Source organism: Nesoenas mayeri (genome assembly GCF_963082525.1).
Source record: "Nesoenas mayeri genome assembly, chromosome: 7".
In the NCBI taxonomy this organism is placed as follows: domain Eukaryota; kingdom Metazoa; phylum Chordata; class Aves; order Columbiformes; family Columbidae; genus Nesoenas; species Nesoenas mayeri.
The window spans coordinates 30762469-30785817 of NC_137551.1; the positions used below are offsets into that span (position 1 = coordinate 30762469).

The following is a 23349-nucleotide window of genomic DNA, read 5'->3' on the forward strand; positions in this document are numbered from 1 at the left end:
TCTTCCTGCTTTTCATCTCCACCTTCATCCTTCATTGTCCTGTTGTCTCTGGCTCTTGTTCCAGTTGAACCCTAGCTAGCCCCAGCAGCATAGTCCTCTCTTCAGTCATTCCATAGGATGTGCATCAACTTCTTAATCACTATGCTTATACCACTTTCAGTGAGGTCAGGGTTTTGCCATAGGTTTTTTTTTCCCATGTTTGGAAGTTATTTTTTTTTTTAAAGAAAGCTCTTACTGCCAGTTTTCATTGTTTGCATTGTACTATGGCTGAAGGCCCCAGGCACTGTGGGAGCAGACTTTAAGTATGTCCAATTAAAATACACACACAGAGGCACAAATAGAGAGAGGGAGAGCAGAATAAAACAGTACAAAGGCTCAGTTTGTGTCTTGCTGATGGTGAGGCAATCCTGTGGCGTAAGTGGGACCAGGACATTGGTCTCCTTGCAGCCTCACCATTGTCTTCTCTTCTGAGCTACCGTGCACCAAAGCGTTTCACCAAACATGCACTTCTCTCCCAGATACTTTTGTCAGAGCAGGGAAAGCATTTTGACAATCCACTTTGAGATTTGGATCCATGGGTCTTCAGCAGCAATAGAAATCCATGGAGGAATGACCATTTTGCTGCCCGTTCCTCTCTTCCCTTGCCGTCACACCCTCCTCCTTTCCTGCTCTCCATGCCTTTGTTGGTAGGAGCTGCAGTTCTCTACAGTTTGAACAATTTCACATTCTCCCTGTCAGTCTCTGCTCTTCTCACCACTGCCTTCAAAGACAAAATACTTCTGTCTAATGATCTTGAGTACTATCAGCTGATAGACAAAGATCCTCAGAACTCGTAGTGGACAGTACCTCTTGTTCATGAAAGTACTACTGTGTCATCTTGTGAATGTAGGGAATGTCTGGGCAGTTGGGGGAAGGGATTTAAGCTCAGTAATGGAATTTATAAGAGAGGGGAAAAATAAAGAAATCCCATTATATTTCTGATACTCGTACAGAGTCTACTTATCCATGGTTTGTCACCCAATTTTAAATCCTGTATGACAGAAAAAATCATTGTATATTGACGACAGAAGAAATAATTCTTTATCCCATTGCATGTTCCATATTCTTGGGGTACTTTATTTTGAGAAAAACGGTTCAAAATCTGAGATGAGAGTAGGGATTTGCAGTGATAAAAAAGCCTTGTCATTTGCCATAATCACTTTAGCCTTGGATTTTTGAGGAAGTTATTTTTGAACCAAATTTTTAGGCTAGATCGCATTCCCTGGAGACCTGTTGACTTCAGTGGGGTTTTTCTAAGGGAAAGGCAGTCAGTCGTCATATACTTTCCTTATTCACTGCAAAACCTTTGAGACTGTAGAGGAATAATGATAAGAAGTCTATCTTGCTTTTGAGAAGTTTTGTTCATTCATTTTGGTTAAAAAGTCTTAATGATTGTGCTATGTTTGTGCTGTGGCCCCGATCAAGCAATTAGATTCATGCAGAAGGATTGCACGTCCCTCTGAATCTAGTTGCAGAACTGGGACCTGTCCATGTATATGACCATAAACCATAAAGCTGACAACATTTTTTTCTGTGTAGAAAGGCTAGACTGTTATTTTGCATTAAATTAAGCTTTCTTAGTTTACCGTAATGGGTCAAAATTGGCTTAATTCCACAGTCTCCCCACCTTATGTTAAGGCAATGGGGCTCAGAGATTTATTAGACACAAATAAATATTTTCTTTTGCTCCACCAACAAAATGTAGCTAATGAGGCATCTATAAGGATTATCAAAAATGCATCTAGATTGTGTTGGCATTAATATTTTATTTTGCTGTCAATACGCAACAAAAGATGTCATCCCAAATTCACAACGTGATTCAGAGCTGTAAAAATTGATTCCTTGGTTGCCACAGATAATTTCTTAGCAAAGAAGTGGACTGGTGGATTTTCTTGCAGGTAGCTGAAATTCCACTTTCATCCAAGTTGATCCAGTTGAATTTGCCTTTTGTTAAAGATGTTAAAAATCATGATGTCTCATGTCAGTAATGATAATGAAGGGGAAGATTGGCTTTAATGACATTAGAAGAGTCATTATGTTTAATTTATTGCTAATTAATGCTGTCAGCTTTCATATGCTTTGTCTAGCTGTCATGTGCTTGTTATATGCCTTTTTTTTTTTTAATGTGTGTACACATCCCTCCCCATTCATTCATTTTTATTCTGACGATTTACACAGCTTTCTCTCCTCTAGGTTTCCTCCACACATGGTCCCGCCACACCATAGTTTACATACAACTGGAATCCCTCATCCGGCCATAGTCACACCAACAGTCAAACAGGAATCTTCCCAGAGCGACGTCGGCTCACTCCACAGCTCGTAAGTTGTTGCTTCCCATGTCGGCTTTTTAGAACACACAAGGCTTTTAAAAATACTTGGATTTATGGGAAAGTTTTTGCCGTAAAATGTTTTGGGGGATTTTTTTAACTGCTTTTTTTTTTCTGTTCTAATTGATTTGGTTTAACTACCAAAGTGTGACAGAGTTACAGTCTTTCAGAGTGATTCTGTGACTGAGACAAGTAGTTATTAATTTCACCCATTTTAACAAGGAAATGGAATTTTATTGCTGAAGATTCAAGCTTCTTGACCAGTTTCCCTGTTAGTACCTGGTTTCAAACTGTGAGATACCAGGTGCATAACAGGAGGCAATAAATCAGAGCATAAATGGCTTGTCCAAAGCTGCAGAGAGCACAGATATCAAGTTTAAGTTTGAACCGAGGAGAGCCCTTGTCTGCCTCTAGTGCTTCTAGTCCTTCTTGCCTTTCATGTCACGGCTGAAGCAGAAGGACAAAATTTCAGTTCCCACTGATGATGGGATGCAACTATTTCCTCTACCATCAAGGTCACAAGCCCTCCTCATGAACCCATTTTCCTGGGTGCCCATGTCTTTCCAAGGGTCTTCTAGGGGCTGAGCGGGTACTTGGTGATATTGTGTAAAGCCCAGATGGGTTTTCTTATAGTACTCTCTTAAAACTGTTCGCATACAGCAGCCAGGGTGAAAGCTCTAGTGAACCTTCTGGTCCTCTTCCTAGAGACTAAATTCTGAGGGTTAATGCTTGAGAGATTGAGGGGATTAATTTAAGAAATTCGCAAGGGTTCTCACTGTGAGGTTTCTGTCTGTTGTATCTTTACCCTTCAGAAAACATCAGGACTCCAAAAAAGAAGAAGAGAAAAAGAAGCCACACATAAAGAAACCTCTTAATGCATTTATGTTGTATATGAAGGAAATGAGAGCAAAAGTTGTAGCAGAATGCACATTGAAAGAGAGCGCAGCCATCAACCAAATCCTTGGTCGAAGGGTAGGTAACACGGGAGAAGCGCAAGCAGGGACTGAAACTCGGTAGGATTCGCACCTTCTGAATCTCTGTGTTTTCCTGTTGTTTATAATGGATAGGGAAGTTACTAAACGGAAGACTCCATCTGGTTTTTGGGTTTTTGCAGAGAGTTTTTGCCAATGGGGTCATTCACAGGGAAGAGCGGGAGTTAATTAGTAGCAGTGTTATTTCAGTGTTATTTCCATGACCTGGGAAAAATCTCAGATTTCTTATTTTATCCTAGAAACAGGCAGAACAGTAAATGGGGAATGAAAGATCCTTTGGAAAGTACGGTACTGCTATCAGCAACGAGGAGAGCTAGAAGAGGAGCGGGGATGCCAGTGGGGAAGGGGGGGAGAGACTTTCTCTACATCTGTAACTCAGATCTGGATCACAACAAGTGGTTCAACTAATGGACCCTCTCCCCTGCTCTTTGGGGTTTTTTTAGTTTTCTTAATTCTCCTCTCTCATCAGGAAACAGTGAGGCTGAGTGAACATAAATGATTAGTTGTGACTCAGTTGAGTTAACTAGAGTTATAAATAAAATATGAATGGCAGCATGCCAGATCATCTGTTTTTATCTCTTTTTTTTTAAATGAAAATCAACTCTAGCTGTATTTATATATAAATAATATACTCTGCTGTTAACATGCTTAAAAAAAAAACAACACTTGTGCTTTTTATTTTGTCTTTTTCTCGTTTCTTCACCTCAGTGGCATGCGTTATCCAGAGAAGAACAAGCGAAATACTATGAACTAGCAAGAAAGGAACGACAGCTTCATATGCAGCTGTACCCAGGCTGGTCTGCACGGGATAACTATGTAGGTTCCTATGTAGGTGGAAATTTTTTTAGTAGTAGAGCTTGTAGAAAAGTGTTTGCGACCTGCTGAACTACGACCACACAACTGCACACAAGCACTACTTGGAAAGTGCCTTGGGATCCCAATCTGGTAACAACAACAGACGCTTCCCTCTGCAATACTAAAACTATAGGGGATAAATCCCAGCCCTCCACTTGGAAGAGGCTTCCAGGCTGGGACTAGTAAAAGGTTAGAATTGGGACATGACAGTACAGATCAGTGAAGAAACTCTTGCCTTCACTTGTACCAGCGTCTGGAAATGCTCTTTGGCTTGCTGGTCATTTTAAATTATATTTTATAAACCCAATTCAAAACTTCCATAGTATGGCTTCTCTCCTTTTCACCAAAAAGATGAATAATTAGTGTCTTGTGCTTATCTGTGTGAGAGTGTAGTGGAAAGTGGAAGAATGACTTTTCCTGGCTTCAGAGGAGGACTGGCAAAACCAAAAGCATGACTTGTTTGAAAGTCTTACTCTCAGGTGGGGTTAAATGAATTATTCCATGCTCTACTGTTGTATATCTCAATTATATTTTGCTTTTTTCCTGGCCATGTTATCTTTTTCATTTATTTTTTTTTTTCCCTACTCATTTTTTTAAAAAGTGTTTTGGAGTTTGTGATCAATTTGTAGCATGTTTTTAAGATTGATTCCCACATCTGCCTTTCAGAAAGCCTGTTTCATAGCTAAAGTGATAGAAATTTTTGTCTGTGAAAAACATAAGGCCAGCATTGTAACCACTTACTAATAGTATATAATCCCTTCTTCCATGAATGGTAAGCGGCGCATCTGGTAGTAAGTGTTTGCAAGCCTAAACCCATAAATTCTTGACAGGTTTGTGGATTGGTGAAGCTCTAAACCCTCTTAAATAGGATTGTAGCAGCATCTTGGTGTTCTTTTTTTTTTTTTTAGTTTAAATAGGAATCACCTAAAATTCTCATGGTCTCTAACTCTGGAATAAACCCCGCTTCCTACTTTCCAGACAGACTTCTCTGCAGGTTTGGGGATCAGTAGCTCTAAGACTGGTATCAGTTATGGATAGTGTTACACACTCTGGTTTTGTTGAAGTCTCTCTCTCTTCCATCATCATCAGTGCCTATTTAACCATAATTGCTGTAAATGACATATACCGTGTGCTTTATATGTGGGAACGTTTACCTCCATGAGAATCTGCACTTTGACATGTATGGATGGGAAGAAGATAGTTTGGAGTCTGCAGCAAAGCCTGGAGCAGCAGCAGCTCCCTGTGCTCTTCCACCATTTCAGCAGTGGAGAATACACATGCTCACTTCTTTAGCAATATGAACTTAAGGACGTTTTTCCAATCCTTATGTTCTTCCTCGATCATCTTTTCTTTCCGCTGGACTCTGCCTTGCTCTCCTTTGTTAGCCATTGCAGGTGTAGCTGTGCATGCTTCTCGGAGGAAACCTCTTTACACCTGATGAGGCACTGCTCCTGCTAAACACGTTTTCCCTTTCTTTTCAGCGTAGTCTGGCCTGAGACTGTCAGACCATAGGCTTGAGGTAGTTCCTCAGCACTGCGCAGTATCGTCGTCTTGGGTGTTCAAAAGGGAGTATGGGCTCTACTGAGGTTTCAGGAGCGCTCATTCTGTACAGTGACTGTGCCACAGACAGCGGCATGTACAAAGCCTTCAGTGTTTAGGACCTTTTACTTTTGTCCTCACCGTGTGAGCACTGAGAAACCCTTTCTTCTTGAGCTAAAAAGGACAGGATGAGAAAGCCGGCGCTTTCCTAGCGGCTTGATGCTGTACCCCCAAGTGACCTTCAGGGGGAACCTTCCTGCCTGAGGAGAGCACGGTACCTTTGCATCACACAATTGCATCATCTGCAGGATTTATTTATTTCTCCCCTCCTGGTCCATTCAGAGCTCTCTGAGTTCCCCGTGGCATTTTGTAGGGTCTCGAGCTCTCCACACATCTAGAAGGGAAGCACGTTTGGGCTGCTTGAAATGGTTAAATTGTTAGACATCTCACTTCAGGCACAAGGAAGAGGCCGGCTGTAGCCCAGGTCTTCAGAAACAGAGCAGTACATTCAAGAAATGCAGCTTTCAGCTTGCTCTTAAATAAGAGAAGAGGGTTCAGGGAATCCCTTGTGGCTTCTGGGTGTCACAAGGCTCATTTGCTCTTCCTGAGATCTAATAGATGGTAAGCGGCACTGAGTGCTAGACTCAAAAGTATGTAAGGGTCTAGTCACCTTGCCTGCTGCTTGTCTAGAGAATTAGTACCAAAGAACTCTGCAGTCCTGTCAAAACCCATATTGGTTTGGCTTGGTAGAGGCAGCTGCCAAAGCGGTTAGCAAGTATTTACATCCACATGGACTTGTAGCCTAAGAATTTGTATAGTGCAATGATGGAAAATGTTACAGACCATCCGCTCCAGTCTTAGGAGGACAATCTGAGGCAAAGGCAAAATGGTGTCTTCTGCAGAGCACTTCAAAAACTGCTGCCATAATTACTTCCTTAAGTCCATGTATTAATTTAGCTATGTAATCAAGTATCTTTTCATAGCACAGAACTTAACAAGCAAGCCAGGTGATTCTTCTCTATTTCTTTTGAAAAGGGTGTTAAAGAAGTTAGTGGGACCTCTGTCTGTTCTTTGTTAGGAGGAGTTTTCAAAGCTTGTGTTGAAAAGGGATCAGAAATTCCTGGTCCCTGGCTCCCTAGGGGGTTGTAGTACTTTAATACCTGGCCTGAAGAGTTTTCAAAGGGCAGGTGACTCCTGACCTTGGTTCTGGCCGGCCCTCGTGTCAAGAAGTTATAAGGTCTCGAATTGGAATAGCCCTTGAATTCCCAAATGTACTGCAAAAATTAAGCAAATTTACCACAGTTGCAGTCTGTTAATTATGCTAGTGGCCTCCTTGAGATTAAATAAAAATCAGGCTTATGGTGCTAAGGCAGTTGTCTGGTTTCGGTTACAATGTTACAAAGCTGGAAAAAAATGACTGACTTTAACAGAATTACTGTCAATCTGCATCAATGTACATGGAGCAGTCCAAGCCTCTTGTATCTATCTTTATGTGACACGTGGACTTGAAAATACCACGTTTTTCCCTGTTTAATTCTCAGAGAGCTTTAGGAGCAATGCTTGTCCATCTTGTGTGCCTGTCATGTTAGACTGATGGCTGCTGTAGCAATTGACTCGGAGCGACAACTTTCCATATTCCCAAAAACAACCTCAGAGGTGGTGGAGGTGATTTCCAAGCAGCATCCAGGCTGCAGGATTATGTGCATATTGTTTAAAAATCCTTTAAAACAGGCAGTGCACACAGCTTTTTTCATTACCAGAAGACTCTGGTGAACAAGACTGTGCTTGTTGCAGCCTGGACAGCGGGGTAGTAGTTTACAACCCTGAGCAAGCAGCTAGGAAAGAGTACAGAAGCCTCTTGCCAGAAAACCAGCTTTTGGGGAGGAAAAATATGACAACAACAACAAATCAAAATTCGGTATTCACGTTGTGGGAATTTCTTACTAATACATTCCAGGGAACATATCATAGTGAGCATCCCAAATGTGGATGTGCCAGGCTGAAGCCCGTGTTAACCACTTAGTTGCGAGCCAGACCAACCTACTGAAAAAGATGTTCACCATGTGGGAAGACCTCTTGGCTTCCCCACAAATACATCCAGCCCTTCAAAAGTACTGTGAGATTCTTTCTTCCAAGCGATGTTTATGCCTTCTTGACCACACGGGACTGCTGGTCTGGTGTCTTGTTTACCGACTTCTTGTACTACTGCATCTTCAAAAGCCAAGTTTTCTTGTGCTGGTCGTGGTTGACGCTGCTGGCCTGAGAGTTGTTGGTTTTAGTATGTGGGGAGCTGTGAAAATGAAATTACTCTGTCCCCTTGCACTGGCCTTTTTTGTACTACTTTGCAAAGCCTGTATCTCAGTGTTAGATAAGTTGTCTGAGAAAATTGCTTTTCTCTTTTGAGCCACACTTATTCCTTTATAACTCTTTTCTTGGAAAATGATCATTGGGTTTCCACAGAAGCTGGGCTCCTGGTCATGTCCTCACCTACACTGCTGGAGGGAAATGGAGAAAGGGCCTTTCTCTCTCCAGTCAGAATCCGCAGTAAATTGCATCATCTCGTGGGATAGTGCTTGGGAAAGGGACACAGTTTAGCAAAACATCACTCGTTATTTTTTCTTGTGACAGAGCAAAATGTGGGAAGGGTAGTAGTTCTATCTGGATTTCTTTCTCTTTCTGACTTTGCTTGTTAAGATGTCAGTGCACTGAAAAACCCGCTTGTTAGGTTTTGCTCATTATTGTGGCTTCCTCAGCTTCTTTAGTGGTTGGTTTTGGGTGCTGAGGAGCTCCAGGGGCTCAGTCTCACCTCAGCCATGGACTCACCCACCTTGAATCTCTGCTACTGCCCCTTCTTACTCTCCCCACTTCACAGAAACATGACCAGGAATCATTTTTTTGAAGCAGGAGCATACAAGTGTCAATGTTTCTGTTGTGATGATAACCTTATCTCAGAAGAAGCATCTTGCAAGGTCTTCTGCCCCTCCCCAGCTGTTTATGGTGTGGGGGGGGGGAGTGGTGCTACAGTGAGGGTGTCCAAAAAGGCATGGGGTGGGCGAGCATCCTCTCAGGCCCCCCAAAGCCTCCCCGCATGGGGAGTGAGCTGGCACCATGCTTCGGTGTCTTCCCCGGGGGCCTTCCCGCACCAGCGACAGCCCCGTCGCAAGGAGATGTGTATTGGGTTGTGGTTTCTTTTGTTGTTGTTTTTGTTTTTTAATTCTTCTCATTTGTGTTATGTTTCCTGCAGGGAAAGAAGAAGAAGAGGAAAAGGGATAAGCAGCCAGGAGAGACCAATGGTGAGTAAAAATAAGTCTCAGTCTCTTGCTTAGTGGCAGTGTGGCAGTCCTGGTGTGATGCTCCTAGGCAGGGGGAGGTGGGTACCAGTCTCCTGGCCTCACGGGGAGCCGGCCCATATACTAGACAGCCTTTTCCTTTTTTTTTAAATGCACTCTAATTATTTGCATTTTTATGCCCTTCTAAAACCAGTAACCAAGCCATTGCATGTAAGAGCCTCTTGTGACGTTAGCTGAATTTGTACGTAGTAATTGCAAAGCCTTTAACTGCAGAGCCGTAGCTGTAATGCCTATGCCATCATTTATAAAGTTGTCTGCTTATTTTGCACATATGTGTGTGCGTGTACGTATGTATGTGTTTGGTATTAATTTGGGCTGTACTCGTATGTTCTGATGCATGCCTTACAGTGGTAAATCGCACCCATTTTAAATTAAGGAGGTTTGCCATTCTATATAGGAAATTAGAAATACTGCATAGGCAATCTCATAGTCAATTCTGAAGAAGCCCTGACTTAGTTTTTTTGAAGCGTTTGTGTAATTTGTTCTTTTTTTTCAGAACACAGCGAATGTTTCCTAAATCCTTGCCTTTCACTTCCTCCGATTACAGGTGCTAACGTCATTTTGAGTCATTTAAAATAGTTTATAAACTGCTTTTTAATTTTTTTTTTCCTGCCATTATAGATCTTAACATTAAACACTTATGACATTAAGAAAAAAATACCATCCACACGTTGTGATAGTATTTATTATCTATATATCTTTATTATATGTTTGATAGTATTTTTTAATTCTGTTTTTCGTTTTTGTAACAATTGCTATTAAAACAGTAATACAGTAAAAATAACATAAGAGTTGTACTAACTGTGCAAATTGAATATGCAGTATTTCTTTAAAGAGACTGATAAAGAATGGAAGCAAGTCAGTAATGAACCTCCTTAATCTAATGGCATTTCTCATGGCTCCCACTAAGTCTTCTCACATTAGCATGCATATGCATTTTTTTTTTAATTATTATTATTTTATTTTGGATTTTTTTTTCCTTTCTGCTCAAGCCTGTTCATTGCAGTTCACTCGCTGTACTAACTCAGCACCTTGCCATGCTTTACGTTTTATTTTCTGGCTGATACTAACATACTCATTCCGCAGTCTGCTTATTCTTATCCATTCTTTTAAATACAAATTAATAAAAACAAATAAATTGAATGTTATTCCAAAAGCTGCATTATCCCAGGAGATATAATTTCTTTTTTTTGTTGTGTTTTTTATTTTTTTTTCCTCTTATTTTTATTTTGTATCTGAGTTGAAGAAAAAAGCATGTTCAGGATCTAACTTCCATACTCAGCTTCTTTTCTTCCTTTCCCCCCCTATCAAAAAAGAGAATAAAAAAACCCATCGCAAATCAATCTTGTCTGAAACGTTCTGATAGACCAGCCACAATGACTTTCCTCTACCTGTTCTTTTAAAAGGGAAAGAAACAGTCCTTTATAAAGGGATACTGCAGCTTTAATTGCAACAGCTAATCTCGAGAGTTGAATAAAAATGTGATTATCACTTTCTTTTTAACTTTTAAATCAAAAGTCAATATTTTGCAATTAATAACAAGGACATTGATTTTTATTCCCTTTTTTATTTTTATTTTTTCCTTATTTTTATCTTTCTCTTTTTTCTCCCCTTTTCTCTCTTCCTCTCTCTCTCCCCCCCCTCCCCTTTTCTTTTTTTCCTCTCTCCCTTTTCTGCTCGCTTTCTTGAACTCATTCAGACCTGAGCGCTCCTAAGAAATGCCGAGCGCGCTTTGGCCTTGATCAACAGAATAACTGGTGCGGCCCCTGCAGGTGTGTATAGTTTTCCCAGACTCGCTATGGCTGATTTGCAGCTGGTTTATTTGGTACTTTCCCCTTTTTTTTTTCCTGCCTTGTTGCTTTGTAGCTCTGTGTTGTGATCTAGAAGACACAAGGGAGTGGGACACTGCCATGAGTTATCGTCTCTCTGAAAGGGTTTTGCTTTTTTTTCCGTTGTTGGTCTTTTTTTTGCCTTCCTCTTTGCTGCTGCTAGCCAAAAACCCACTGTAAAACAGCATCAGCCTTAAGCCCGTTTGATCCGTGGCTCAACCACGCTCCTGCCCTCCAAACCTCCGCCCAAGGAAAGTCGCTCCCAAAGCCCTTGATAACCCAGCGTTGAGCGCGGTACCGACACCGGACAGACACACGGCCGTGTCGGTGATATTTTTGTTGTTTTCTTTTAGCTGATTGTGAAAGTCCTGTTTTATTTCCTGCCCTTGGTACGAGGGGAGATTACCAAATAAAACTGAGGTGACTGAAAGCTAAAACGTAGCTGTAGCTAAGATGACACCATCCAAATGAGCTCTATCCACCATTGTGTTGTATTTTTTGTGTTTACCTTATGCTAACAGATGCAAATACTCCAAAGAAGTGTCGGGCATTGTTCGGGCTTGACCGACAGAGTTTATGGTGCAAACCATGCAGGTATAATACTACCCATTAGGCCTTTGGGGAAATAAAAGCAATCTGTCCTCTTAGTGCATTTGTGTGATTTTATTTTTTTGATCTTTTTTCCCCACTCCCCACCTTTCTCTCCCCCACAGCATCAATTGCTAATAATCTTTGATCTTTGGAATTCCTTGCTAATTTAATGACATTTTCTCTCTTTCTTTACCAATAACCTCTCCCTGGTGGTAGAACTGGGAACAAGAAAACTTGAAGTCCTTAAAGCTGGCAGTTTTTTGGCTTTTTTAATATTTTTTTTCCAGATTGTCAGCAAAATGAATGTTTAGTTGGACATCTATATTTTGCCTTTCGTTTGGGTCTATGTCCGCTGCCTCTAAAGGCTTTCTGAAAAGGTTCTGAGGTCTGCAGCACTAGTGTTTTTCTCATGATTAGAGATACAAATGCCAGTGTTTACAGCTTAAGTTGTACTATTTTTTTTGTGTTATCTTGCCAAATTAAACAGCTACCTCTAGGCTTCTACGCCTCGGTAAGGTTTATGTAGATACCAGTTTTTTAAATTATCTGATGTCTTTTTTTTCTGATTCCAAATTTTTCTTTTCCCTAAATTTTATCCCAACAAGTGAGCTGTAAACACCTGAGCTCTAGAAAAAAGTAATTACAACTTTAGTAGGACAATTTTCAGCATTAAAAAGAGATGAAAGATATCAGAGAGCCCAAATTTCAACAGCCCATGTTCTACTGGAGTTTAATTCCATGTATAACTCAGTATGTACTTCTTCTTTCTTGGTGGAGGGATACCGAGTAGTTCTTTTCTCATTCCTTTTTCCTTATATGATCGCATTTGGTTAAATTTGTTGTTTCTTTGTTCTGACACAAGCAGTCTTTGAATTTGGAATATTATGATGGTAGGTATTTCAACCCAAACCACACTCTGTGTGTAGTGATTCCTCTCCCACATTTTCCCCTCTTACTCATGCCAGTCCCATGTGCTCCATCTCATTTAGAATGTAGATCAGACGTCCATCGTATTTTGTGTATGCACGCAGTCTTGTTTGTGCTTAGTGTCGAGGAAAACAGGGATCGAGGGTGGTGGTGTATGTCAAAACAAGGCATCAGGAATGTCTTCAACAGATTGCATATTGTCCCACTCGAGGCATGCCGGTCCAGGGTGTCGGGGTCTTAGATATCAGTACCAGGACGTGTGTTAAACAGGCTTTGAAAGCAGCAGTTTCTTAAAAGAAGCTTTCAGTCCAGAAGAGGTGGGTAGCCACTTCGCTGTGTCAGGAGTCTCATGCTAGCCAAAGGCTTGAATGCTGTGTTTAATTAGGCATTATTCTGTGGTTAGTTCACTCCACGCTATCAGCAGATATTTGTGTACTCTAGAGATAGACTATGTGAAGCCTGTCAGGCTCTGTGTGCCCAGTACCAGAACTGGGGGCACATCATGTTTGTGTTGCTTTATCTTTCCCTAGCTGCCTAAGTAAACAATGTACTTCTAAAACTGCATTTTATCAGCAAGGGGACTCTTCCTGTGGTCTGTACAGTGGTTAGGTTACGTGTGAAGCATAATATCCCTCTTATGCCAGGTTTAGGTCAGAAATCTTTGCAGCTCATCAGAGCAACTTTTTGAGATCAGTTTTGAGCAGTGCGGTTTAGCTGATACCTTTAGACTTACTAATATAGAGTCAGATGCCTTTTTGTTTTTTAATGCATGGAGGCATTTTATCACTAGATATTAGATCATTTCTCTCCTAGTTCTGATCCTAACCACTATAACATTGCATTTGCTAGCAACGGTAGCTTTTTGTAGCTCATCTTAGGTAGATGCTAAAGATGTGCAGTTTGGTACTACAGTAGAAACTGAGACATCTTTGCTCACAGCAACTGAATAAACCATTGTCATTGTCTGTGGCTTTCACTCATGGCAACTCCAGCATTATGGGTTTCCTGATGCTGTCCTGGGGCTGGTTTCAAGGGCAGGATGAGCAGGGCCAAGTCTGTCAGTGTTTGCCAGACTAATGTAGCAGTTGATGCTTTCAGAGCAGTGCACAAGTGAATAATCCTCACTAGTGCTTCTGAGGGGTAGTAATTTCATTCCCACTTCAAGGAGGGCAAAGCTCAGGCACAAAGAGTTCCTTGGATATGTATTAATTCCACTTCACCAGACTTGCCTGGTGTTGTTCAGTTCTGGTAATACTTGGTGTGCAAGGTTTTGGGTTTTACCCATCTATGCCTTCTGGCCCACCTCACCCTGAGATGTACATGACACAGATAATACATGGTGGGAATGGCACAGGCTGGAGAAATGCTCCCTGCCTTGAGCCATCGTGATTTAAGTAAATGCCTTTTCAGACTAAAAGCGGCCACAGTATTAAAGCATTTAATATACAGCAGAAGCAGAGGAAGCAATCTGCTACCTTAGTCCTAGTCAAAGGAAAGTTCCTTCAGGTAGCAGACCAGTGGGTTTCATTGTAAAAAGGTTATTTAACTCTGCAGAGTCAAAAAGTCACATAGACCCCGTTTAAGTCTGCTTTGCCGTGGGAACTCTTCATGCTACAGATCTTATAATAGTGTTCATTTTTTTTGTTTGTTTCTTATTTTTGGCCTACTAGATTCAAACTGCCTCCAGTGAAATATTTAATTGCCATGTAGGTTCAGGGCAATGCAGTTGAATGGCTTCTAGACCACTATCAGTGAGCCAGGCAGAGCTTGGGGGTGGTGGGGAAGTCCTGAAGTCTCCACATTGGGAGAACCCACTTTACCACAGCTATTATCAGCGGGCTTTGTGAAGCATTGCTGCTCTGCTTTGCTACTGGCAGCTGTACACTAGATCCAAACGTGAACTGTGGCCCTGGTAGCGCTGCCCAGCTGAAGCCAGAAGTGGTGAGACCAAGGCAAAGGGAGAAAGAGCAGCAGAAATGTCCTTGGCCAAGAGCCAGAGGCTTCCCGTGTTGTTTGTTGAGGGTAGAAGAATTAGTAGGTTCTGTTTTGAGCCCACCAAATTAATTTTTTTCTGTCTTTTAACGTTGCTCTAATAAAGCATGGTTTATAGCCTTAACTTGCTGTCTTCTATCTTTCTCTCTTTCTTTCTTTTTAACATTTCAGTTGCATGGTTGTCTTAGTTTTTAGCATGTATTCATCTGCAGGCTAACGTGGTTGAAACTCTAATAGCCCTAACCCCTTACATTGCCATGTGGAACGTGGAGCAGAACCTGAGAGCAGAGCCCGAGTCTCTGGAGGAAGGGATGTCACAGCACTGGTCCCTCACTGAAGCTGGTGGAAAGATGGGGTGCTGGGGTTGGTGTTCCTTTCCTGGCTGCGGGAGATGGTGTCTTCTAAGTCCAGGATCAAGCTGGTTAGGTCTCCCTTGCAGTCGAGAAATATCTAGCCCCATTGCTTAGCCAGCAGACCTTGGTTTAACCTGAGTCAAACACAGTTGCCATGCAAAAGGGAGAACATTGAGGACCAGCAGTGGAACCAGGACACCATGCAAGTGGGGAACGTCACCCCGCGGCATTCAGCTGCTGTGCCATGCTCGAGCGCTTCTTCTCATGAAGTTGCTGAGCAAGGGTGAGGTATCCTCTGGAAGGGGAGAGCAGCCTGCTCCTTCACGTTGGTGGCTTTGTGCAGCTTAGCGGAGTGTCCAGAGTTTTAGCAGCAGAGCTGCTTGAGAGGGACTTTGTCATATACTCCGGGCTGTGTGACAGTGGTTCAGCACTTCCCATGGAAAGTGTGCTTGTGAATAGGAGGGCTGGAGAGCCAGCGTTATTAGGGTCAAGGTGGCCACTGAACGTCGTTCTGCCAGATGCTGTGGTGGTTTGCCTCATTATTTCTGTCCTGATGCTGAAATTGTCTTGCATATACTTGGCAAGAGAGATGGTGTGAAACTGTCATCTGTTTTCATTGCTCCTTTACATGATTAAGTGGACAGAGGGAGGAGAAAAGATCTCTGTCGGGTCACTTGCTCATTTGTTTGAGGATGAGCAGCTCTTGTGAGACTCTCATACTCCCTGGTGTGAAATAAGCTCCATGTTGCTCCTCACCTTTGTACTTGTCATTGTGCTCTTCACCTCCTGAAACTGGATCCCACTCTGGAGTTACATGGATGGCCTCTCAGAGGAAAATTCCCCAAAACACAGACGAGCAGCTGTCCAAATCTACCACTCTCCCTTTGAACAAAAAGTAAAACTGAGTCGATTTAAAGCCACAACCTGCAGGCCATACAACCAGTTATTCTTGTTATTTTGGATCATACTCTGTTTATCCTGTTCTTTTCCTGTTTTTTCTTCTGTTTGCTTTGTTTGTTCGTTTGTTTTTATTTCCCCTCTCTCTCGTTCTCTCTATTATATATCCCTCCTGTCCGACTCTTGACGTTTCTAGATTTGGTGTGGTTCTTAACAGAGGAGAAAGCAATGAGCTGTAGTTCGCAGCTGTCCTTGCCTCCCAAGGGCTGTGCATCATAGGAGATGACAGGTGATGCAGGTGTAGGGGTGGCCCCGTTGAGTTGGGACAGTGTTATGGGACAGCTTGAGATATCATCAGCTATCCAGAGCTTTTGTTTTAGAAGGATTAATTTTGTTTTTATTATATTTTTTTATGGAGGAGAGTTGAGTTTGTAGATCAGCGCAGTGGGCTCCAAGAAAGTCTTACCTAATTTTCTGGTTATTGAAATAGCTATGGAAAGGAGGCAGCCTAAAGAGGAGGGGGATGAAGAGAGCATTGGTGAAGCCTTTCCAAATCCATTAGCCGAGGGGAGGTTCCCGAGCAGGCTGGGTGCCGAGGACACCCCGCCAGACCCCCAGGATGGCACGTGGGGCCGGGGTGCCACCCGTGCAGAGCCCAGAGTAGCCAATTCACGGCTCTTTGCTTTAGATAACTGTCTCCGCCGGCGTCTCTGCCCTTTATTCACAGCCGCCTCTCTCCCTGTTTCTAGGAGAAAAAAAAAGTGCGTTCGCTACATACAAGGTGAAGGCAGCTGCGTCAGCCCACCCTCTTCAGATGGAAGCTTACTAGACTCTCCTCCGTCCTCCCCCGCCATGCTCGCCTCCCCCGCCAGAGACTCGAAACCACAGACTGAACAAACGCAACCCCTCTCGCTCTCCCTGAAGCCCGACCCGCTGGCGCACCTGGTGATGATGCCGCCGCCGCCGCCGCCGTCCTCGCTCGTCCTCGCCGAGAGCGCTGCGAGCAAGCCCGGCGCCCTGCCCGCCGCCAGCTGCCCCAACGGGGCCCTGGACCACCCGCCGGCCGCCCTCCCGCCGGCCGCCGCATCCCTGGCACAGCCCTCCACCTCCTCCCTGCATCCCCACAGCTCGCTGGCGGGGACGCAGCCCCAGCCGCTCTCCCTCGTAACCAAGTCCTTAGAATAGCTTTAGCCTCGTTAGCCCTTTCCGTTTCCTTCGGGGGGATTGAATTCTGTTGGGATTTGGGATTTTGGTTTTCTTTCTCCTCGTCGCCGTCCGCTGTTCGTCGTCGTTTTCTCGGTTTCGTTTTTAATTCGTGCCACGTGGCTACATTAGTTGATGTTTTATCGAGTTCATTGGTCAATATTTGACCCATTCTTATTTCAATTTCTCCTTTTTAAATATGTAGATGAGAAAAGCCTCATGATTCTGCCAAAATTTTTATCAACAGCTGTTTAAAGTCTTTGTAGCGTTTAAAAAATATATATATATACATAATTGTTATGTAGTTCCAATAGCTTAGTTTTAAAGACTGATTTTAAAAATTAAAAAAAAAAAAAGAAGCAATTTTGAAGCAGCCCTTGCCGGAGGCATTGGTTCTTTATTATTTGTATTAAATACGAGCTTGCGAACCAATCATTTTACATCTGGTTTTTAAACCTTTAAGGGCACAACGAATGCGGTGCCACTACTACTTCTTTTTTTTTCCTTCCTTGTGTGAAACAACCTTTATTGTGATGTTACTTGTTATTGTTTAAATGTACAGAAACAAAGGGTTAAAAAAAATGTGTTAATATACCTTGTTCCATGGTGTTGTTCTTTTTGGGGGAGGGAACGCTACTCAACAATTAAAAGTATCACAACGCTATTGGACCAGTAGTATTTATTGCTTTAGAAATTGCTTGTTGTATCTGTATGTTGTCCCTTTTTAAATGTTTTTTTCTCCTTTTTTTCTCGAAACATTGTATAAAGTTGTTTTTTTTTTTTCTTTTCCCTTAGTGTAAGCATCTTATATATAACAACTCATTTGTACAAGGTTTTTAAGTTTATATATAAATGTGTATATATATTTTTTTCCGGGACTTTTGTTTTTGATTTCTTTTCACGATTTTATTTTATTTTATTTTTTTTTGCTATACAACACGCAGTTGCCACCAAACGGACGTTCGCAGATGCATCTTTTCAAGGATCAATAGTGTAAGAAGTAAAAAAAAAAATTGCTTTAAAAGCCATTACACAACGAAAAGACTTGAAAATTTAGCAAGGGAAGTTTTAGCGCCGCTGTTTGAGAAATAGCAAGGTCCAAGTGTCTCCTGTTCAGAACTGCAGCTGAATCCCCTGCGACATTAGGACTGCAGGCTATGTGCAAAATTTGTATGTGCCAAAATTCTCAATGACTTTTAACTTTCTCCCGATGACTTTATTATTATTATTATTATTTTTTTTAATGCTGTAATTTTTTTGTTCATCATGTTTTGCTGTGATGTTACATAGGTAGATATGTATGTAGTTTTAATGTCACCTATAACAGACGTGTTTGGTAGCAGATTGTCCGGAAAGCATTTAAAATGAAGAGGTATAAACCCTTAAGGGCCAAATTCTGTATATTAGATTATTCATAAAAGGAAAATCAGACTGCCACTTTTATGTACACTTACTACATACAGGTAGGTAGCAAACTTAAAACACAAAAAAAAAAAACCTAGGCATGTTGATGTTGCAAAAAAATGCTGTATAAAGCTGAAAAATTGTTCATCTGTTCATTCAGTGCCATTGTAGTTGACATGAAGCGATTGTAAAACTGTCTCAGATTTTTCTCTGGTTTATTAAGATGCTAACTATAACATTTTTTGTGAATACTTTGAATGTTTCCTAACAGTTGTGATGTTACTGTTCCGTTTTATGCTCTTATTCCGATTTTCATTTTTAATGGTTTGGAAGCCATTTTTTGTAATGAATAAATGTTCATGCTGTACAGTATCTGTAGCATGCAGTTCTGGATTAATAAAAGCAACTTAGTATGTGCAGAGAATGACTTGTCAACTCATTTATGCGTTGACTGCATTTTGCTCTGGCCACAAAGATTTACAGATTCCTTGACAAAATACATATGTGAAAATGATGGTGATGTGCGGGCAGCTCTAGTTATGAGCAATCCTTCGCATTCCCATGCTGCCACCTGCTAAATCTGCCCTGTCGTAGCCCGCTCCCCGCTCAGCAAGCTTGTACGTGAGTAGCCAGCCTTGAAAACCCTTTCTTATTTAAAGCAAATAGCACGTGGTTTGGCAAAAGGCAAGTGGGACGTGTTAGTAATGTCAGCCCATCACATGAAGTGATCCTGACTCGGGGACAGGACACCAGGGCGGGTGATACCTTCAGTTTTAAAGCATTTTTGTTCAACCAGATGATCCCACAAACACACGGCTGATGCACTATAAAGGTCGCAGAGGACAGGCTAGGTAGCCCTAATGAGTCAGAATCTGTGTGCCGGCCTTAGGGTTTAACTCCTGGATAGATTTGTTGCCGTCCTTACACATACATATATACATTCTTTTTTAATTATATATATATTTTTTAATGCAATGAGCCCTTGTAGCCCAGACAGCTCTCCACACTGAGCATCCAGCGTCTACCCAATGCAGCAATGCCCGCAGATTCTCCAGGATGAGAGTGAACTTAGATTCAGGAATTTTTTATAAAATAGCTGATTTGTTTGGGATTTTTTGTTAACAGAGTAGGGATTGAAGCTTCATAATTTTCAGGAATCTCTTAGAAGCGGATGTTACCGTAGCCCTGATCATCTTGGAAAGTCGCAGCCACAGTAACTTCTACGTTGGCACTTGAGGGCAATCAAATGCGAAGGTCTCGGAGCAGGCTTGTTCCCTGCCGTCATGCTCAGGTAACATGCTTCTCTTCAGTCAGGCTCGATGGACTCTGCGGGAAGGGTAAGTTCTTCATATGGGAAAACGGGGGAAGTGATCTGCAGAGAGCTGGGAACGGGGCTATTTTGGGAAGCTGGGACCCTGCTGCCCTCGCTGCAAAGTGCGATGAAACCAAAACTGGCTGCAAAGCAGTTGTCTGTTGGCTGTGGAAGGAATTTGCTTTGTAGAGGAGCTGGTAGGTACTGGGTGAAGTACTAAATAATGTTTAAACAGAATATATAGTACTTTAAATTAGTACAACTGTCTTAGTGTTTAGTTTACCACCCAAAAACCTTTTTGTTGCTGTTGTTTCAGGCATGTTAATAAAGGGTAATATACATGAATATTGCATCATATTTCCTATTAGAGGGAATAAGTCACGGTGAGTTTTTCACCAGGCACTATTTATCTCCCTTGATCCATGGCCTGATGCTGTTTGTGCTGTGGTCTGCTATGACACTCCCCAAGACTTGAGTGGAACGTGTCCCCTTGTCACCCGTGAGAGACACCTGGGCAGCACGGGTGGGACGGGACTCTGGGACAGGGGAGAGGATGTTGCTATGAAGTTGTGGAAGATGCCAAATCTTGCTGTTGTTGGTAGCCCCAAAATTGAACACAGTACTTGAATTACTCTCTTAGTATTTAGAGTTTCTAGGGAACAGCTTTTTTTTTCCTTTCTCCTGAACGTTTTGCCTCTCGCTGGAGCATGGCCATCCATCAGCCAGACATGTGCTGCATCTCTGCTGGGGATAACTGCTCTCTTCTAATGTAAAACATGGTGCTCCAGGGAGATCTTTGAATACCATGATTCAAAGGAGATACCATCAAGGTATGATTCACATATTCGGCAAAATAGCGTGTTCTTTGCTTGCTGCTTTATTAGCAAGCCTGTGGAAAGCAGAGTCCAAAAACACTGTTCCTGGACAAATTGGTTTTCCATCTGTGTGTCCAGTGAGAGAGGCATGTGTTCAAAAGACAGACTGAGCAGAGCTCACCGAGTGGTGGATAACTCGTGCTGGAACTCTTTTTTTTCTGAGGAAAACAATGGCATATTCCTGGGAAAGCAACTACTTGGGTTTCCGGTAGGTTGTGCATTGGCTGTGTCCTGTGATGAGCTTATGCCTTCAGATTTACCTCCAAATCCCCCTTGCTCGAAGGGCCTGAGCTGGGTCAAGGCTCTGAGGAGAAAATCACCATTATTTGTATGATCTCCCTTTGTGCCCAGGAGTCGCAGCCGAGAACCCCATCAGGCCAGGCATGCTGGAAACATGGTGGAAGGAAAGCCCTTCCCTTGCATTGTACATCTAAAATGGGGTTGGCAGCAGGCTCCAGGGGTACGGTCTGGTCACCCTGTTCACCCTTAGATCCATGTAGGTGAGGACAAGCTCCAGAGCAGGGTGGTGACAAACTGGCGCATTCTATCCTTGTATGGGGCTGCCACGGGACACCATGGGGCCCTGTGTACAGTAGGTAATTCAATGTAGATATTGCTTCCACCTGTTTTTATGGGATAAGGCACGGAAGCAAGTCAATGTACTGTATGTTCAGGAGACATTTATTTTCCTTTAGTTTTGTAAATCTCATTTTTCACTTAGTGTATGGAATTTTAAAAAGTTCAAGCAATTGCTGACTCAATAAAGTAGTGCCACATGGTTTCAAGCTTTGCTTAAAAGAAAAAAAGAGAAAGGCAAGAAAAAAGAGCAAGCTTTAGAGTCCTGTTTGTTTCATTAGACCATAAAAAGATGTGAAGAGAATTCACAGTAAAAATAGTTGCATGGAGCATTGCAACAATCATGAAAGCAACCAATAAAAATGACCTTGTGTGACAGTGCTGTGCAGCTATGTCTGGTACACATAGGGATGCTTTGCCACCTATGACTCTGGGTAAAGATTTTGGAGGGTGATTTGGGAGAGATGCTGCAGCTGAAGACTAAATTCATTGCAGGAGCAGTGGTCTGTGTTGGACAGGAAGGCTAAGGCTTCTGGAGCCTTTAAACTATGAATACAAAATGCGCTCAGAGATGGTAGCAATTGCTTTCTTATAAGAAGAGGTAGGCAGGTACTTTGACATCCATTTTAAGATGTTCTTGGAAAACATCCTGAGACTTCTAAGGCAGATCAGCTACAACTGAAAGCATCTCGATGTTCCATCCATGATGTCACCAGCCCGTTTTAAGGACTACCTGAGGAAAGGAATCTGCCAACCCCTGGACTGATTTTCTTCAGGGATTAATCCAAAATATTCACTAATGACTTGCATCCATGTTCTATGAGTAGCTCTTTTCCTGAAGTTGGAAATGCATTTTATTTGGGGTGGGGAGGTATAAGCCTGAACCTTTAAGGCAACGGAGATCATGAAGTCATGCTGTCTGCCCATCTGTTTGACCCTCTCCCGATAACTCTTGAATCCTCTGGCGTTTTGAACCAGATTTATCAGCGGCAGTCAAACTCCCAGAGATAATAAAGTCCGTGTGAGTTCCAGGGAAATCTCCACCAGCACTGAGACAACAGAGCTTTCCAGATCCGCTGCTGAAGAGAAGGCAGGAGCACTCAGCTGTTCACCGTTCCCTCTGGCAGTGTCCAGATGGCCAATTATCACACGTCTACTTCTGGACCAGCATCTGCGCTCTGCTGCCCAGCTGGCAGGCCAGCAAGATTAGGTAGGAGACATGGAGAGCATTGGGGTGTTGGAGAGAACAAGGAACCTGGAAGAGAGTTCAGGGTATAGAGAAAGCTGGAAATATTGCAGCTGTAACATGTAATATTATGTAAGATCGCAGCGGGGAAGCGAGGGGAGGGGAAGGACAATGGGGAGACAGGAGACGCATCTGCAGGAGACCAGACCTTACTGATGTTACTGCTTACAGAGCAAATCTGCCCTGGAAAAGTAGATTCCATGGAGTAACCAGCTCCTTGTATCCTTCCTTCAAGTTATGTGCTTCCACCAGCTCACCAAGGAGAAGCATAGCCCCATTTGGGAGGTACCTGCTGGCAGGAGCTCTGGCCGGGACCCCAACAGGAAGGTCTGCAGGGTGGGGAAGGCTCATGGTGTTTCCACAGTCTTGTAGCATGAGGAGGAACAGAGTTGGGTACACATAGCAAGAAGGATTTGTGGGGTTTTTTGTTTGTTTGTTTGGGTTGGGTTTTTTTAAGAGAAAAAAATGTTGTTATCTTATTTGCACACGAGCCCACTTGTAGTAGCTGGTTCCTAGGCATTAGCGAACACTCTGGTTTTAATCCTCCTCAGAAAATGTCTCCTTTGCTCCCTTATTTTGTGTTCCCTTTTGAATATGCTGCTGGGGTATTTTTGGATCTAACTATATCTTTTTAATCTGTTCCCCCCGCCCCTTTTCAGCCCCCGCTGCCTCCCTGCCTGCTCCTTCTTCAAACTTATATAATGGCACATTATACAAAATAGCTAAGCAGGTGGTATTTTTAAAGACAGTGAGTGAGCATTTTTTTGGCCTAAATTTGGAATGAAACAGATGGATTTTAAGACTCTGCTTTTTCTATGAATAGTAACCGTTGTTCTCCACTGCCTTAAACACCAGTTTCAAGACCACCTCCAGCAACCAATCAGCACTCCGTTATTTAATTATAACAAAATTCTTAGCTCTGTCTGCTGCTGCATGGGCAAGTGGGGGGCACTGGATCAACTTCTGGAGCCAGACAGACTTGCCAACAATAATTTTCCTTTTCCCAGAGGGCCGAGGGGGCCTGGAGTGGGTTCCAAGTTCC

General features: G+C 42.6%; 1 protein-coding gene across 12 annotated transcripts in view; it reads left to right on the top strand.

Annotated features, from left to right (window-relative positions):
- The window catches only part of TCF7L2 (transcription factor 7 like 2), a 177607-nt gene extending 159006 nt beyond the window's left edge, over positions 1-18601 (top strand). For 2 of the 12 annotated variants that reach the window (XM_080348023.1, XM_080348024.1), the window contains exons 8-13: positions 2233-2358; positions 3179-3338; positions 4067-4174; positions 8997-9045; positions 9599-9649; positions 16441-16657. In XM_080348023.1, coding sequence (XP_080204149.1) covers positions 2233-2358; positions 3179-3338; positions 4067-4174; positions 8997-9045; positions 9599-9649; positions 16441-16520 — 574 coding nt within the window. In that variant the 3' untranslated portion in view covers positions 16521-16657. Of the gene's footprint in view, positions 1-2217; positions 2359-3178; positions 3339-4066; positions 4175-8996; positions 9050-9598; positions 9650-10801; positions 11125-11452; positions 11886-16440 lie in introns of those variants that run through there. The other 10 variants (XM_080348021.1, XM_080348026.1, XM_080348032.1 and 7 more) reach the window with 9 other exon arrangements.
- Positions 18602-23349: the final 4748 nt, after the last annotated feature.